Source organism: Anabrus simplex, chromosome X (genome assembly GCF_040414725.1).
Source record: "Anabrus simplex isolate iqAnaSimp1 chromosome X, ASM4041472v1, whole genome shotgun sequence".
Taxonomy (NCBI): Eukaryota; Metazoa; Arthropoda; class Insecta; order Orthoptera; family Tettigoniidae; genus Anabrus; species Anabrus simplex.
The window spans coordinates 172681080-172696414 of record NC_090279.1 but is presented as its reverse complement, the minus strand read 5'-3'; the positions used below and the strand labels follow the sequence as shown (position 1 = coordinate 172696414).

At 43.0% G+C, this 15335-nt stretch overlaps 1 protein-coding gene across 1 annotated transcript in view; it reads left to right on the top strand.

The window, feature by feature from the left end:
* The first annotated feature begins 469 nt into the window (after window positions 1–469).
* The window catches only part of LOC136886831 (somatomedin-B and thrombospondin type-1 domain-containing protein), a 312236-nt gene continuing 297370 nt past the window's right edge, over window positions 470–15335 (top strand). The window contains exon 1 of the mRNA XM_068230457.1: window positions 470–967. Within this exon, the coding sequence (XP_068086558.1) occupies window positions 691–967 (277 nt within the window). The 5' untranslated portion in view covers window positions 470–690. The remainder of the gene's footprint in view (window positions 968–15335) is intronic.

Here is a 15335-nt window from a genome sequence, read left to right as displayed (position 1 = left end):
ATTGTTTTATTTTTCGTCTGCACGTTATCATTCACTCACAGAATGCTTGATGAATCGATCGAGTTGGGTGTCGGCCAGGTAGAAGGGATAGTATCAAGATGAATCAATGTCATTCACAACTTAGATCAGAATAGTGATAGCGGTGCTTTGCTAAGCTGCCTTCAAGTGTTTAAAGATATTCCATCCGGTCAGTTAGTATGTATTTCTTTTATTTTTTTATTTCTCGTTAGTTAGGACGGCGATGATTGTGGGTGGAGTATTATTCTAGAGAAAGGGGTTCGCTTGTAACTCTCCTTGTCTTTTTTGTTTTATTTTTATTATATTTTTGTTTCTCTCTTCGTACTGTCTCAAACTCCCACCCTCGCTTAGTTTCTCCGCTCCCACCCCCATCCCAATATGCGCACGCATCCTTCGGTCGGCAGTTTCGCTCCAGCTTTCGCCGAGTGCTTCAGTCAGTCCGTTGCTTGCAGTGGTGTTCGGTGCAAGCTGGGTTCAGAGGGCCGTGTAAAGCGAAGCCGCGGGAAGAAGTGAACTCTAAACAAGCGTGAGCTATTCAGTCCGTTCACTCGTGTGTCGAGAGAGAGGCCACTAACTTCACGCCTGGCTAGGTTTAAATACTCTTTGCCTTCCCGCGCACGCTACGAATATTTCGCAGGCCCTTCCCTTCATATTATTTAAAAATAAATAATCATGTTTTCCCACAGTTTAATATTAAGTCTTCCCAATTCTTCAATTATGATTGTATTAACTGTTACAATGCTTTTGATAACCACCACAATCAACCCTGTCTCATGTGGAAGTTGTCGAGAGTCAAAATTGTGTTGCCCAGGGCGTGATTCATCTTGCGTTGTTCAGAAAGCTCCAATAAATGCTATCATTGAAGACTTGAGTGACAAGCCCTGCTACTGTGATCATGCCTGTCTTAAGCTTGGGGACTGCTGTCCGGATTTCAAGGATGCATGTGGAGGTAAGTCTGAAAACCATTCTGCTTTCCTCATCGCTGGATTCTTTGTTTAATAAGCAAGTGTAATCTAACCCCGAACTGAAGGTCATTCCTGTCATTAAATTAATAAACAGGTTCTACTCTTATGCGTGAACTGGCTGTATTGTACAGTTCGATATAGAAGCTAGTCTTTCGTACGCTTTAGCCTACATTATCGAGCCCTGACAAAGTCGTATGTGATTTCAGAGTATTAAGGATAGTACAGCAATGCAAATAACACTTCTGGGGCTTCATAAAAAATCAGGTAGTCAGAAAACTTTTAAGACTAAAAGTAAGCAAAACATATACCATAATCGTTATTATTTTTTTAAATCAATGTAAACTAGCAAATTTGTATTTATACCTTACTAGTGGTCATAGCCGGAAGACGTCCAGTGTTAGACGTTGAATCCGAACTACTGGATGGGACTTATTATTTTAAAATTTCCAGGTGCCTTTGTGAGAAGACAATGACATTGCCACTCGCCTATCACGCCCCCAGGTTCGGTGCTTCTTTGAGCTTTTCCCACATTTACTCTACAGAAACTCTGAGGAACAGTTATTTAAGTTCTGGAGCACCTTCCTTCACTTTCAAGTCGAATATGTTGAAGGACGAAGCACAAATCCCACAGATAAAAGGCTGTCAATGAGTTTCTTCAGATGTAAAAGTAAATCAGGCTGATGACCAAAAGTGTGCTGCTTAAATAAGAACAAAAGCCAGATATTTTAAATTTAGCCAGACTTTCTGATAAAAACTTAGTGATCGAAGAGTTTTATTCAAAGTCACGTGCATCGTGTGACTTTTTTTGTTGTTTAGTTTCTATCTACAGCATTTTGGGTAGATGCTGAAGGTAAATGAAATGTCGTATGGCTTTTAGTGCCGGGATATCCCAGGACGGGTTCGGCTCGCCAGGTGCAGGTCTTTCTATTTGACGCCGTAGGCGACCTGCGCGTCGTGATGAGGATGACATGATGATGAAGACAACACATACATCCAGCCCCCGTGCCATTGGAATTAACCAATTAAGGTTAAAATCCCCGACCCGGCCGGGAATTGAAGCCGGGACCCTCTGAACCGAAGACCAGGACGCTGACCGTTCAGCCAACGAGTCGGCCTATGTTGAAGGTGATTTTCCTTGACTGATAACCTTGGCATTTGGATCAGTGATTTGCATTAACTTAAAAACTTCACACTAGAGAAACATCGGTTGCCTTCTTTGGATGGTTGAAGTCTGGATACTGCCGCGCGGAATAGACCCTCTGTGTGCCAACCGCTCTGGTTCTTCTAGGTGCAAGGTGTCCTATTTTTTCCCGTTTTTCAGTTGTAGATCCTATACTTTTCGTTACGCATCATAAGGCCGAAGTATTTCAGCTTTCGCTTTTTGATAGGCAGCAATTATTCTATCCTTTATTTATCTTATACAGCATCTCGGGCAATTTTTCTGTGCATAATATTCGCGATATTCGCCGGTAAACCCATATTTCAAAGGCTACCAGTTTCTTGCACAAGACCTGGGTTGATTTCCACCATTTGATTCCATACAACAGTGAGGGAAACACATATCCCATGACCATTTACATCCTGAGGTCAGCTGACCAGATTCTTCATTTGAGCAAATGTGCTTCTGACATTTTCAGTGCAGATCTTGAATATCTTCTGTTCCAATATCGATCACAGAAGGGACATAAGGTGTACCACGCAATTAGGTTCACTTGAACAATTGTTTTTCTGATATCTACAGACGTTAAAAGAGGATTCCAGACAGTCGTTAACGTAATTCAAGCCTGTTGGTCCACTTCTAGCATTAGCAGGATAGCGTCCTGCCCGGCTAGTCTAGGTTTGACTCCTGACACTGACAAGAATTTAAGGTTAGTTTGTGAAACATAGTGTAGGGGTAGCGTGTATGCCTCGCAACCATGGGCTCTGGGTTCGATTCACGGAGAGGTTAGGGATTTTAATTCTGCAATAAACTGGAGTGGATTTCATTCAGCCTCGTTAAACGAACTCAGGAACGGTTGATATGGGACGCAGCGGATCCGGTCGCGCCAGACGGCAGCCTTTAAGTTGTAGTGGAATATCTTGTTTTCTTCCTTGAAATCTATTAAGAGTGCTTGGGCTTCTTGTAGCAAATTATTGCTAAGCTGACCCATGACTGCTAGCTTCCGTAGAAAGGCATCCGTTTATAGCGGAGTTTAAAAAAAATCGGACTTTCACAATAAATTAGGAGACAGTTAACAAGAAATCCTAAAAGTGTTAAAGAGAAGTTAAGAACACGCGCGCATTGCTTCGGATACTAGTAAGTTACATCCTGAAGTCATCGTGGAGGAGAAGGTTACTTTGTAATAATCCTTCCTCGAGGAAGCCTACCTGCTTGCAAGGTTAAAAGGTTGCTAAGACCGTGCGTGCTTCAAGGACCTTCCGCTCGTTTTGATACCGTCTGGGGATCGAATGATCGAGACAATTATACGGCTGAGAATACCGCCACACTGACCACGTGGCTCTGCAGACCTGCAGGCCATCTCCCTGGGCAGCAGCCACCTTGGAAGGCCAAGGGCTGCTCTGCAACAGGTTTGTGGAACTGCAACGTGTTGCACTAGGCCCCAGTACATCTTGATAATAATCATGTTATTTGTTTTACGTCCCACTAACTACTTTCGACGGTTTTCAAAGACGCCGACGTGCCGAAATTTTGTCCCGCAGTTCTTTCACGTGCCGGTAAATCTACCAACATGAGGCTGACTTATTTGAGCACCTTCAAATTCCACCAGACTGAGCCAGATCGGACCTGCCAAGTTCGAGTCAGAATGCCAGATACCAATCAATCAATCAATCAATCAATCAATCAATCAATCAATCACTACTGATCTGCCCGGGTAGCAAATTCCCTGTCTGTTGTTTTCCTAGCCTTTTCTTAAATGATTGCAAAGAAATTGGAAATTTATTGAACATCTCCCTTGGTAAGTTACTCCAATCCCTAACTCCCCTAATATTTGCTCCAATTTTTCCTCTCGAATTCCAACTTTATCTTCATATTGTGATCTTTCCTACTTTTAAAGAAGCCTCTCAAACTTATTCATCTACAAAAAGTCATTCCACGCCATCTCTCCACTGACAAATCGGAACATACCACTTAGTCGAGCAGCTCGTCTCCTTTCTCCCAAGTCTTCCCAGCCCAAACTTTGCAACATTTTTGTAACGCTACTCTGTTGTCGGAAATCACCCAGAACAAATTGAGCTGCTTTTCTTTGGACTTTTTTCCAGTTCTTGAATCAAGTAATCCTGGTGAGTGTCCCATACACTGGAACCATACTCTAGTTGGTGTCTTACCAGATACTTGTATGCCCTCTCCTTTACATCCTTACTACAACCTCTATAGACCCTCATAACCATGTGTAGAGATCTGTACCCTTTATTTACAATCCTATTTATGTGATTACCCCAATGAAGATTTTTTCCTTATATTAACACCTAGGTACTTACAACGATCCCCAAAAGGAACTTTCACCCCATCAACGCAGTAATTTAAACTGAGAGGACTTTCCCTATTTGTGAAACTCATAACCTGACTTTTAACCCCTTTTATCATCACACCATTGCCTGCTGTCCATCTCACAACATTATCGAGGTCATGTTGCAGTTGCTCACAATCTTGTAACTTATTTATTACTCTATACAGAATAACATTATCTGCAAAAAGCTTTATCTCTGATTCCACTTCTTTACACATATCATTGATATATATACGGAAACATAAATGTTCAATAATACTGCCTTGAGGAATTCCCCTCTTAATTATTACAGGGCCAGAGGGGAATTCTTAATTAGGTAGGGAAATATATTGCAGTTCCTTTCCCGGGTGGCATTTTTTTACATAAATATGTCTTATGACTGGGGGTCACTTGAATATTTGCGTCGCGAAATAAAATTAGCGATACAATATCTGTGACGCGATGTTACCTAGCAACCGTACAGGCTGTGATGTGAGGTATTGATGGATGACCATGACTGAGGGACATATTATCACAGAGGGGCGTTAGAGAACAGATGGTCGATGTGATCTTGCAGGCTGTGATGTGGAGTATTGATGGATGGCCATGACTGAGAGACATATTATCAAAGTGAAGTACAGAGTCCGACTCCTTGGCTGAATGGTCAGCGTTGAGGCCTTCAGTTCAGAGGGTCCCGGGTTCGATTCCCGGCCGGGTCTTATTAATTCTTCTGGCCCGGTGACTGCGTGTTTATGTTTGTCCCAACACTTTCCTCTTCATATTTACACAACACACTACTCTACCAACCACCACAGAAACACGCAATAGTGATTACATCCCCCCATATAGGGTTGGTGTCAGGAAGGGCATCTGGCCGTAAAACAGGGCCATATCCACATGTGCGACACAGTTCACACCCGCGATTCCACAGGTGTAGGAAAGGCGGTAGAAAAAGGAGAAGGTCCGTTAGAGTACAGATGGTCGATGTGATCTAGCAGGCTGTGATGTAAAGTATTGAAGGATGGCCATGACTAAGAGACATATGGAAGGATCTTTTATCCAAGAGACCTCATCTCATAACAACTCTAGAGAACTGATTCATTCGTGGTCTTGCATATGTCCTGAGACAGATTTCTCCCCTTCGATGCCCTGAATTCTACACTTGTCGAGTCAAAATTCCATACAGATGTCTCCTGAAATCGATTAATTAGACGCAAATTAATCATTATCGTTTCAAGATTAATTTATTGAACGACAAATTTATGATAATTTGATTTTCAAAAAGAAAAAACAAATTGACACTTTTAATTTCATTAATACCGGGCGAGTTGGCCGTGCGTGTAGAGGCGCGCGGCTGTGAGCTTGCATCCGGGAGATAGTAGGTTCGAATCCTACTATCGGCAGCCCTGAAGATGGTTTTCCGTGGTTTCCCATTTTCACAACCAGGCAAATGCTGGGGCTGTACCTTAATTAAGGCCACGGCCGCTTCCTTCCAACTCCTAGGCCTTTCCTATCCCATCGTCGCCATAAGACCTATCTGTGTCGGTGCGACGTAAAGCCCCTAGCAAAAAAAAAAATAATTAATGTTAATGTATGTCCTACCAACTCAGACAGATCTTATACAGTAACGGGTTCAACATTTAACTTTTCAAGTTTAAGACATAACTATAGAATATGGTACGCCATACAAGTAACTTTTAAAGCTACACTAAGTCAGGGTATTTAGAACCTGGTGTTTAACTCACCAGTCACAGAACGTTTCGTCGTAAGCCGCCTGTCAAACTGTGCCGGGGTCATAACTTATGACAGAACAATGCTTTTGTCACAGGCAAGGTCCCCGAACTTTCCAAGAAAATGAACAACTTGTAGAGATGTCAGACAAGGCCCTCCTCTTCAGAGTTTATCGTTCACAAGAAACAGGAAACCCGCATACCGCCAGCTAGTAGCTATATCTCGAGAAAAAAACCTGTCATCCTAAAAGGGGTTGAGAATGACTTATTAAATGTGCGTTTCTCGGCTGAAAGACCACACAGGTGTTGTAATGTTCTAACTATATATAGCGAAAACTAAAGCAAATAACGTGTAAAAGTAATTATATAAAGATTGAAAGAAATATTGTAGAGATTTACACAAAACGGTATTAGCCAAATTATGCCGCCACCCCTAGTGGGCCTATATTATGCGTATCTTACTTTCAGTGACGATGGATAGGACATGGATGTGGTAGGAAAGGGGACCGCGACATTTGCCTTCTTTCAAAGTGAGAAACCATCAGTGGCGAACACGAATGAAACCACAGAGTGATTGTAATAAATATGGAAGCTACAAAGCTTTCTTGTTTTTCATTCCTACACATGAAACGGGCAGGTTGGCTGTTGTAGGAATCCCGTCCAATGCAAGTGATATTCTTGAAATGAAAAGCGAAATTACAGATAACTTTTTTTTTTCTTTCTTAATCCGTTTGCTCTCCAGGATTGCTTTTTTTTTTCCCTCGGACACAGCGAGGAATCCCACCTCTACTGCCTCAAGGTCAATGTCCTGGAGCGTGTGACTTTGGTTCGGGGGATACAACTGGAAAGGAAGAGCAGTACCTCGCCCAGGCGGCCTCACCTGCTGTGCTGAACAGAGACCTTGTGTGGTGATGGGAAGATTGGAAGGGATAAACAAGGAAGAGGGAAGGAAGCGGCCGTGGCCTTAAGTTAGGCACCATTCCGGCATTTGCCTGGAGGTGAAGTGGGAAGCCATGGAAAATCACTTCGAGGATGACTGAGGGGGGAACTGAACCCCCTCTCTACTCAGTTGACCAACGGAGGTTGAGTGGACCCAGTTTCAGCCCTCGTACCACTTTTCAAATTTTGTGGCAGAGCCAGGAATAGAAATCGGGCCTTCGGGTGTAGTAACTAATCACACTAACCACTCCACCATGGAGCGGACATTCATTTTTTTATCTACAATTGACTTAACGTCCCAACGACACAGCCAGGTCTTATGGCGACGATGGGGTAGGAAAGTGGGAAAGGAGCGGCCGTGGTCTTAATTAAGGTGTGAAAATGGGGAAGTACGGAAAACCACTTTCAGGGCTGCCGACAGTGTGGTTCGAACCTACTATCTCCCGGATGCACTTTAATTCCAGATACATCTGTGCATACTGTACGTTTAATCTTTACGTAAGCGTATTTGCTGGTAACGGCAGACTCTATTTTGCTTCGTGAAGAAATCATTCCAATTTTAGACTTGCCATTCAGCATTTCTTTTGCTGGTACCTCGTCAGCTCTTCCGATTTAAATATTGCTCAAAGCGAAGCAAACTCATCCCCGAATAGTCCGCCTTCCTTGAGGGGCGAGGGTTCGATCCCCGGTAGTGCCAGACATTTAAGACTGGCTAAGAATGGCAGGAGATCTGGTGTGTGGTTAAAATGGTACATGCAGCTCTCATCCATTGCAGGTGTGCCTAAAACAGAGTTTCACCACCTCAATTCGAGGATACGAGTTTACTTGTCTGGATATATGGCGTGCTGGCCTTTGATACGAAATGTCCCAGGTTCGATTCCCGGTCAGGTCGGGTATTTTAACCTTAATTGGTTAATTGCGATGGCTCGGAGGCTGGGTGTCTGTGCCGTCTTCATCATTAGAATTCATCATAGGTAGGGCTCCATCCTCATAGACACGCAAGTCGCCTGCACAGTGTCAAATCGAAGGTCTTGCACCAGGCCGCTTCGGAGGCCGCACGCATTATTATTATTATTATTATTATTATTATTATTATTATTATTATTATTATTATTATTATTATTATTATTATTATTATTATTATTATTATTATTATTATTATTATTTATCCGTTTACCCTCCAGGGTCGGTTTTTCCTCGGACTAAACAAGGGATCCCACCTCTATCGCCTCAAGGGGAGTGTCCTGGAGCTTCAGAGTCTGCGTCGTGGGATACACCTGGAGAGGATGACCAATACATCTCCCAGGCGGTCTCACCTGCTGTGTTGAACAGGGGCCTTGTGGGGGATGGAGAGATTGGACGGGATAGACAAAGACAAGGGAAGAAAGCGGCTATGACCTTAAGTTAGGTACCATTCCGGCATTTACCTGGAGGAGAAGTGGGAAGCCACGGAAAACCACTTCGAGGATGGCAGAGGTGGGAATCGATCCCACCTCTACTCAGTTGACATCCCGAGGCTGAGTGGACCCCGTTCCAGCCCCTGTACCGCTTTTCAAACCAGGGGAGGCTGCTAATCACGCTAACCACTACACCATAGAGGTGGAAATTATTATTATTATTATTATTATAATTATAATTATTATTATTATTATTATTATTATTAATTTATGTATTTATTTACATGATTGTTCCCCTTAAGGAGAGCGATTGAACCTTAATATATAATGTCATCCTCGGGCGTTTTTCCTCTTTTCTTCCCAAACTTTCGTCATCCACTCTGTCCACTTTTACCCAGGTTGTCGTGGTATAGTTAACTCGAATGTTACATTTGTGATTTTCTTTCGGTACTCGGTTCGGTCCTCGAGATTCGCTATGTTGATCTGTTATCTGTTAGGTCATCAACCCAGAGGCTGGTTGGATCCTCAAATAGCACCACCAAAGGCTATGCAGCTATAGGGAAACTGCAAAAACCAATGGCAGAGCCCAAATGAGGCGTACTAGGCAAGATGAGGAGTGAGGTAGCTTGCCATTGCTTTCCTCACTGGACCAGAAGGGGCCACTGCAGCACGACTGATCCTATGAGCAACACCTTTCATAACACTCGGACACTAGTTGTGCCCCAAATGTCATTACTCAGCACCACCCATACCCCAGCAGCTTCCATATTGTCATAGCCATGGATGAGACTAGGACTTCGGTGGAAGTTACACTTTGCTCTAGCCTGTGCCAAGAGACGGATACAAAAATACTGCATCCATCAAGAAATGGCAACAGGCGGAAGGTTATAAGTCCCTTTGAACCTCTTTTAGCCATTCCGTACCGCATTTATTCTTTGTTAGGATGTTGAGGAGTTTATTTGCCGTTCTGGAGTTGTCCATTCTGTAAATGCGTGTGTAAAACTTTGCTGGGCGTTTCCTGATTTCATCCGTAATGGTGTTTATCTTTTCATAGAGTCGTTCTGCGGTCTCTTCATCCAGATGCCATTTGTCTTGACTGCCCCATAAATCCTCCGAAGACCGTGCGGTTAGGGACGCGCGACTGTGAACTTGCATCCGGGAGATAGTGAGTTCGAATCCCACTGTCGACAGCCCTGAAGATGGATTTCCGTGGTTTTCCATTTTCACACCAGGCAAATGCTGGGGCTGTACCTTAATTTAAGCCACGGCCACTTCCTTCCCACTCCTAGCCATTTCCTATCCCATCGTCGCCATAAGACTTACATGTGTCGGTGCGAAGTAAATCAAATTATAAAAAAAGGGTTGTTACAAGACGATGTCTAATGGCTAGGGGTCACCCGAAATTTTGTGTAACGTAACGCAACAAAATGTGCGACGGATGTGACTTCATATTAGCCGTTACCGTAGGCCTAGGCCTTGGTCGCCAAAGATGCTGCGGCTGAGGATTTGTATAAATAGAGAGTGTTGCAATAGACAAGTGTACTGTTAGTGACGTGACATTAGCCGTTACCGTAGGCCTAGGCCTTGGTCGTCAAAGATGCTGCGGCTGAGGATTTGTATAAATAGAGAGTGTTGCAATAGACAAGTGTACTGTTAGTGACGTGACATTAGCCGTTACCGTAGGCCTAGGCCTTGGTCGTCAAAGATGCTGCGGCTGAGGATTTGTATAAATAGAGAGTGTTGCAATAGACAAGTGTACTGTTAGTGACGTGACATTAGCCGTTATCGTAGGCCTAGGCCTTGGTCGCCAAAGATGCTGCGGCTGAGGATTTGTATAAATAGAGAGTGTTGCAATAGACAAGTGTACCGTTAGTAACGTGACATTAGCCGTTATCATAGGCCTAGGCCTTGGTCGCCAAAGATGCTGCGGCTACAAGTTGAGTTCCTTTGACGTAGAGTTGCAACTCTCCTTCATATAATATTGAGTTTCATTTATTGAAAGACGTATCCATGATTATTAGCTTTTCGCAAAGGAAAACGTACTTTGTTTTTCCTTTGGTCAACTTGCAATTTATGAAATTTGGACCTAATAGTGCCCCCTTTGTTTTGAACCTTTGTTTTTTTGTCATTCTTACAAAATTAACGCCGTCGTTCAATTCGCCGGTCCATTTCATAGCGTCTTTGTGGCTTTATTGCCGTTTAATAAATTTCGGTTATTTGTTTCTTGAGTCCGACAGAGTTCATTAATATTAATCTACGTAATCCGGTGACATTGTCTGCATTTGTTATTGTCTGTTTTTAATCTGTGATTTCTGAACCTAGATATATATTTTTTTTTCTTCTTGCATTTTGTGCTCCCCTTTATCGGTGTTTTCAATACCCCCTTTCCCGTTTAAAATTAACGTTACCGATCCATAGAGATATTCTAATTTGGTTGTGGTAGTGGTGATTGCTTGAACCCTGAAGAAGTCACGCTGAGTGTTAGTAACACCCCATATGAACGTTGTTAGCTGTTGCTAGTGATCGATCATTGTTAGCGAGCCTGCTGTAACCTCCACTACCTTTCAGAGACACATTGATTGAGCAACATGTTGACTGTACCTGAATAGATACATTAGAGTTGTGCACTATCGACTAATAGCCGTCACACTAGTCGATTGTTTCAACTATCGTCATAGTCAAGTACAAAGCAAGTCGATTCAATTCACACTGTCATCACTACCAATGGCACGGAATCGAATTATTGTTTGCATTGTCCTGGGATAGAACATTATTCTCTTGTCTCTACGTTTCGCTGTTAAAACCGGGAACAAGAATAAATGGTATTCGTATGATGTTGGTTAATATTAGGGATATCTCTGGTTATCAGCCCCATGTACGTTTGACAACCTGTGCAACAGTACATTTCATTTCAGAATTGTGGTTAGTGCTCAAGAACAGAGTGAGTGTAGATACTACAGTAAGGATAGCCACTGTCAGTGACGGGATACGATCCTCGAATCTCCAAGTGGTGCCGCTTCCTGTTCCTAATTGTGGATTAGATTAACTGCTCGGTTGTAAAAGTAGGTGTCTCTGTATGAATTTGTAAGTCACTCAATGTAACATTTCTATTACTGATTCTAATATTGATCAATTGCATCTTGTGTAACTAATTCTACTTGATAACAAGATTAGGCTTCCTTTTATGGCGTACGGACCACTGATGTGTCCATTTGTTCTTAGCTGAGCACTCAAATCCGCTCGAAGTACTGTATGTTTAGGCAATAAATTTCCAAGCTTATCATCTGGACCAGGGCCTCTCAAACGCCCAAAATTTCACGCGTGCAGAGCGAGGCGCAAGAGCTCCATGCACTGTGCATCGGTGCCGCTCGGCATAGTTCGGATCAACGCTTCGTCTCTGGGCTACTCGGCTAAGCTCGGCTCTACTCGGCTACACTCGGCTCAACGCAGCCAGGATTTGGAGCGCTACGGCGCAAGTGGGGCAGAGGGAGACAGGCGGAGCGAGCGAGAGAGGCGCGAGGAAAGAGAGAGTAAGCGCTATTGCTCCAAATCGAGGAGTGGGGGGTCTGCACTCTGGTCAACCAAGCCAAGTCGTCTTTTGCACCGTGCACAGTGCATGCACCCTGAGAGGCCCTGATCTAGATGTTCGCTGTTCGTATCTCCATCAATCCATGTGGGATTTCGAACTGCAATCTGAGGGCTTCGTGGCTTTTGTTCAGTAGACTTAAAGTCCCATAAAACGGCAAGCTAGCTTGATTTTATGGCTTGCTGTCTCGTTTTAGAATCCACGACGCGAATGAGAAAACGATCGTGGCTACTAGCGCATTTCAGTCATAGTCTGAGGTTTGAATCCCGGCTGAGATTCTTGACTCATTTCGTACTGATTACGTATTAATCATGAATGAATGTTAATCAGGTTTTCAATTGAAGAAACATACTAAGAAAATGAGGAGTGAAGTTTTCCCTCAGCTGGTCAAGAGCTAATTAAATTCTAACTACCGATTCATATTCCTTACCACATTATGCCTTTTGCTTACACTTTTTGTTTATCAAAGTGTAGAACTGAATCATATCGGACCGGGCGAGTTGGCCGTGCGCGTAGTGGCGCGCGGCTGTGAGCTTGCATCCGGGAGATAGTAGGTTCGAATCCCACTATCGGCAGCCCTGAAAATGGTTTTCCGTGGTTTCCCATTTTCACACCAGGCAAATGCTGGGGCTGTACCTTAATTAAGGCCACGGCCGCTTCCTTCCAACTCCTAGGCCTTTCCTATTCCATCGTCGCCATAAGACCTATCTGTGTCGGCGCGACGTAAAACCCCTAGCACAAAAAAATCACATCGGAACTCTTATTTTTTTGCGGACGTAAGATCTCTGAATGAAATTAGCGAGATGGTGAATGTATGCCTCTCGCCAGCGAGTGAAATTCGTAGACACGTTATGAGTGCTTCATAAAGTAAGTGTTCCAATTTCCTATATACATTGAAACTTCCATTTCCTTCCATTTCAAATGAAATTAAAATCCGCAGCCTGTTTCCAGTCATTCGAGTCAGGAATGGAATGAATGAAACACCCATCTAGCGGCGAGGGTAGGAATTGTGACGGCTGCCTAAAGCCTGTCGCACTCCTCTGGGGCAATGATTAATCAATGACAGATGAAATGAAACTATATTGCAGAGTATTGCTGGAATGAAAGATGGCAGGAAAAACCGCAGTACCCGGGGAAAAAATTGTTCCACCTCCGCTTTGTCCAGCACAAATCTCACATTGAGTGACCTGGATTTTAACTACAGATCCCAGTGGTGAGAGATCGGCGGGCTGCCGCCTGAGCCACGGAGGATCTAGTAATTTCAAATTATATTGGTTCTTACCAGTGGCGAAGCGTGATATTTTTTTGTAGGGTAGGCTGAAATTTAATGAATCTTGAAAGTAACAAACGTGCTCAATTCCTGAAAACTCATAGCCTTATTCTACCAGAAAAGCCGTGTCCCTTATCTTTCTTCCCTTCAAGAGGTACACACATTACCCATAAGAGAGCAGAACTGTTATTTCAAATTAATAAAAAGAAACTTTTACAGCTCCGTAAGTGCGTATGGTCTCGTAAGTACATCAGTGAGTCCTTAGAGATTATTATACACCTTATTGTTGGGCGTATTATGTTTGGCAAAGAGTAAAAAAAAGCGTATTTTAAGACCAGTAAATAAGCGCACATTCGAATGATTCTCCGATTGGCGTTGTGAGCAGGATGACACTTTTTAAATAAGGCCCCGCAGTGAGTTATGTACTGTAATAATAATAACAGTAATAATGCCGGTTGTCACATATCCTTCTTGCTTCACGATTGTGAACTGTATCTCATACGTGTACTTGGCTCTGTTTTACGTTCGAATACCCTTCCTGTCGCAGACCCTATGTGAAGAGATGAATTTACTTTTGCGTTCTCCTATGGTGGTTGTTAGTGTGACGTATCGTGAGTGAATGGAGGTGTTTGTATTATGACTAAGACAAACGCTCAGTCCCCGACCCACATGAATTAACCAGACTCTTTTAAAATCCCTAAACCGAGCGGGAACTGAACCGGGGACTTTCTGAACCAAAAGCCTATTTCTGAGCATTCAGTTGAGGAGCCGAGGAGCCAGTCTACTTTATTATACAGAGGATTTCAAAACTACATGACGAGATTTCAGGTTTGAATTCCTCACATATAATGAACGAAAAAAGTGTATAAAAACATGGGTCAGGAAATGAGTACTTTCTTGGCCTCCACGATCGCTTGACTCTAACCCGCTAAATGGTGTACACGACTACTGAGGAGGATGAAGTAAACCTTCTTGGTAGAATTCTAAGGTCCTTTCGAACAACACGTAAACCGTTGGACATTTTCTTGCGTGTTCGTAACTCCATGCGATGACGAGCAGAAGCCTGCACTGCGACAGAAGGCGAGCATATTAAACACTTCTTATGAGTACATCAGTACCTGTTAGTAGCCTACAAGACCTGAAGTTCTTGCCCGTATCAGAGTCTGATATCTCGGTAAATACGCATTTCAGGATCAATGTTTGTATACAGTTTGATCCTTCTTTATATGTGAGGAATCGAACTCTGAAATGTTGTCATGTACTTTTGAAACACCCTATATATACTTAGTATGATATTGTAGATCGCTTAATAATAATAATGATAATGTATGTATGTTCAGTCTTAGCCCTAAGGTTGGTTGGATCCTCAACTGTTATGCCATCAGCTGTCGTAGATGGCCTAGGCATCACTGAAGAGGCGTACGAGGGAAATGAGGAGTGAGGTAGTTTCCCGTTGCTTTCCTCACCAAGCCAGAAGTTGCTATTACATATCAGTCTTCCAAAACAATAATAATAATAATAATAATAATAATAATAATAATAATAATAATAATAATAATAATAATAATAATAATAATAATAATGGTATTATGTCACGCTAACTACTTATGCGGTTTTCGGAGACGCCTAAATGCCGGAATTTTGTCCCGCAGAAATTCCTTAACGTGCCAGTACATCTGTCGACACGAGGCTGACGTATTTGAGCTCTTTCACATACCACCGGACTGAGCCGGGGTAGAACCCGCCAACTTCAGTTCACAAGGCTAGAGATGGCTTTTCATCTTAACTGGAACGTTTACGAGAACTTCATGTTCCGGAGACTCGCACATTGCAATAGATCAAGCGATCGAATTCGGCTAGTCGTAAACTGTTGTAAAGCTGTCTTCCTTCTTGACGCTTGTTCGATGTCTTCATGACGTAGCAATCTAATCTACAAGTGATT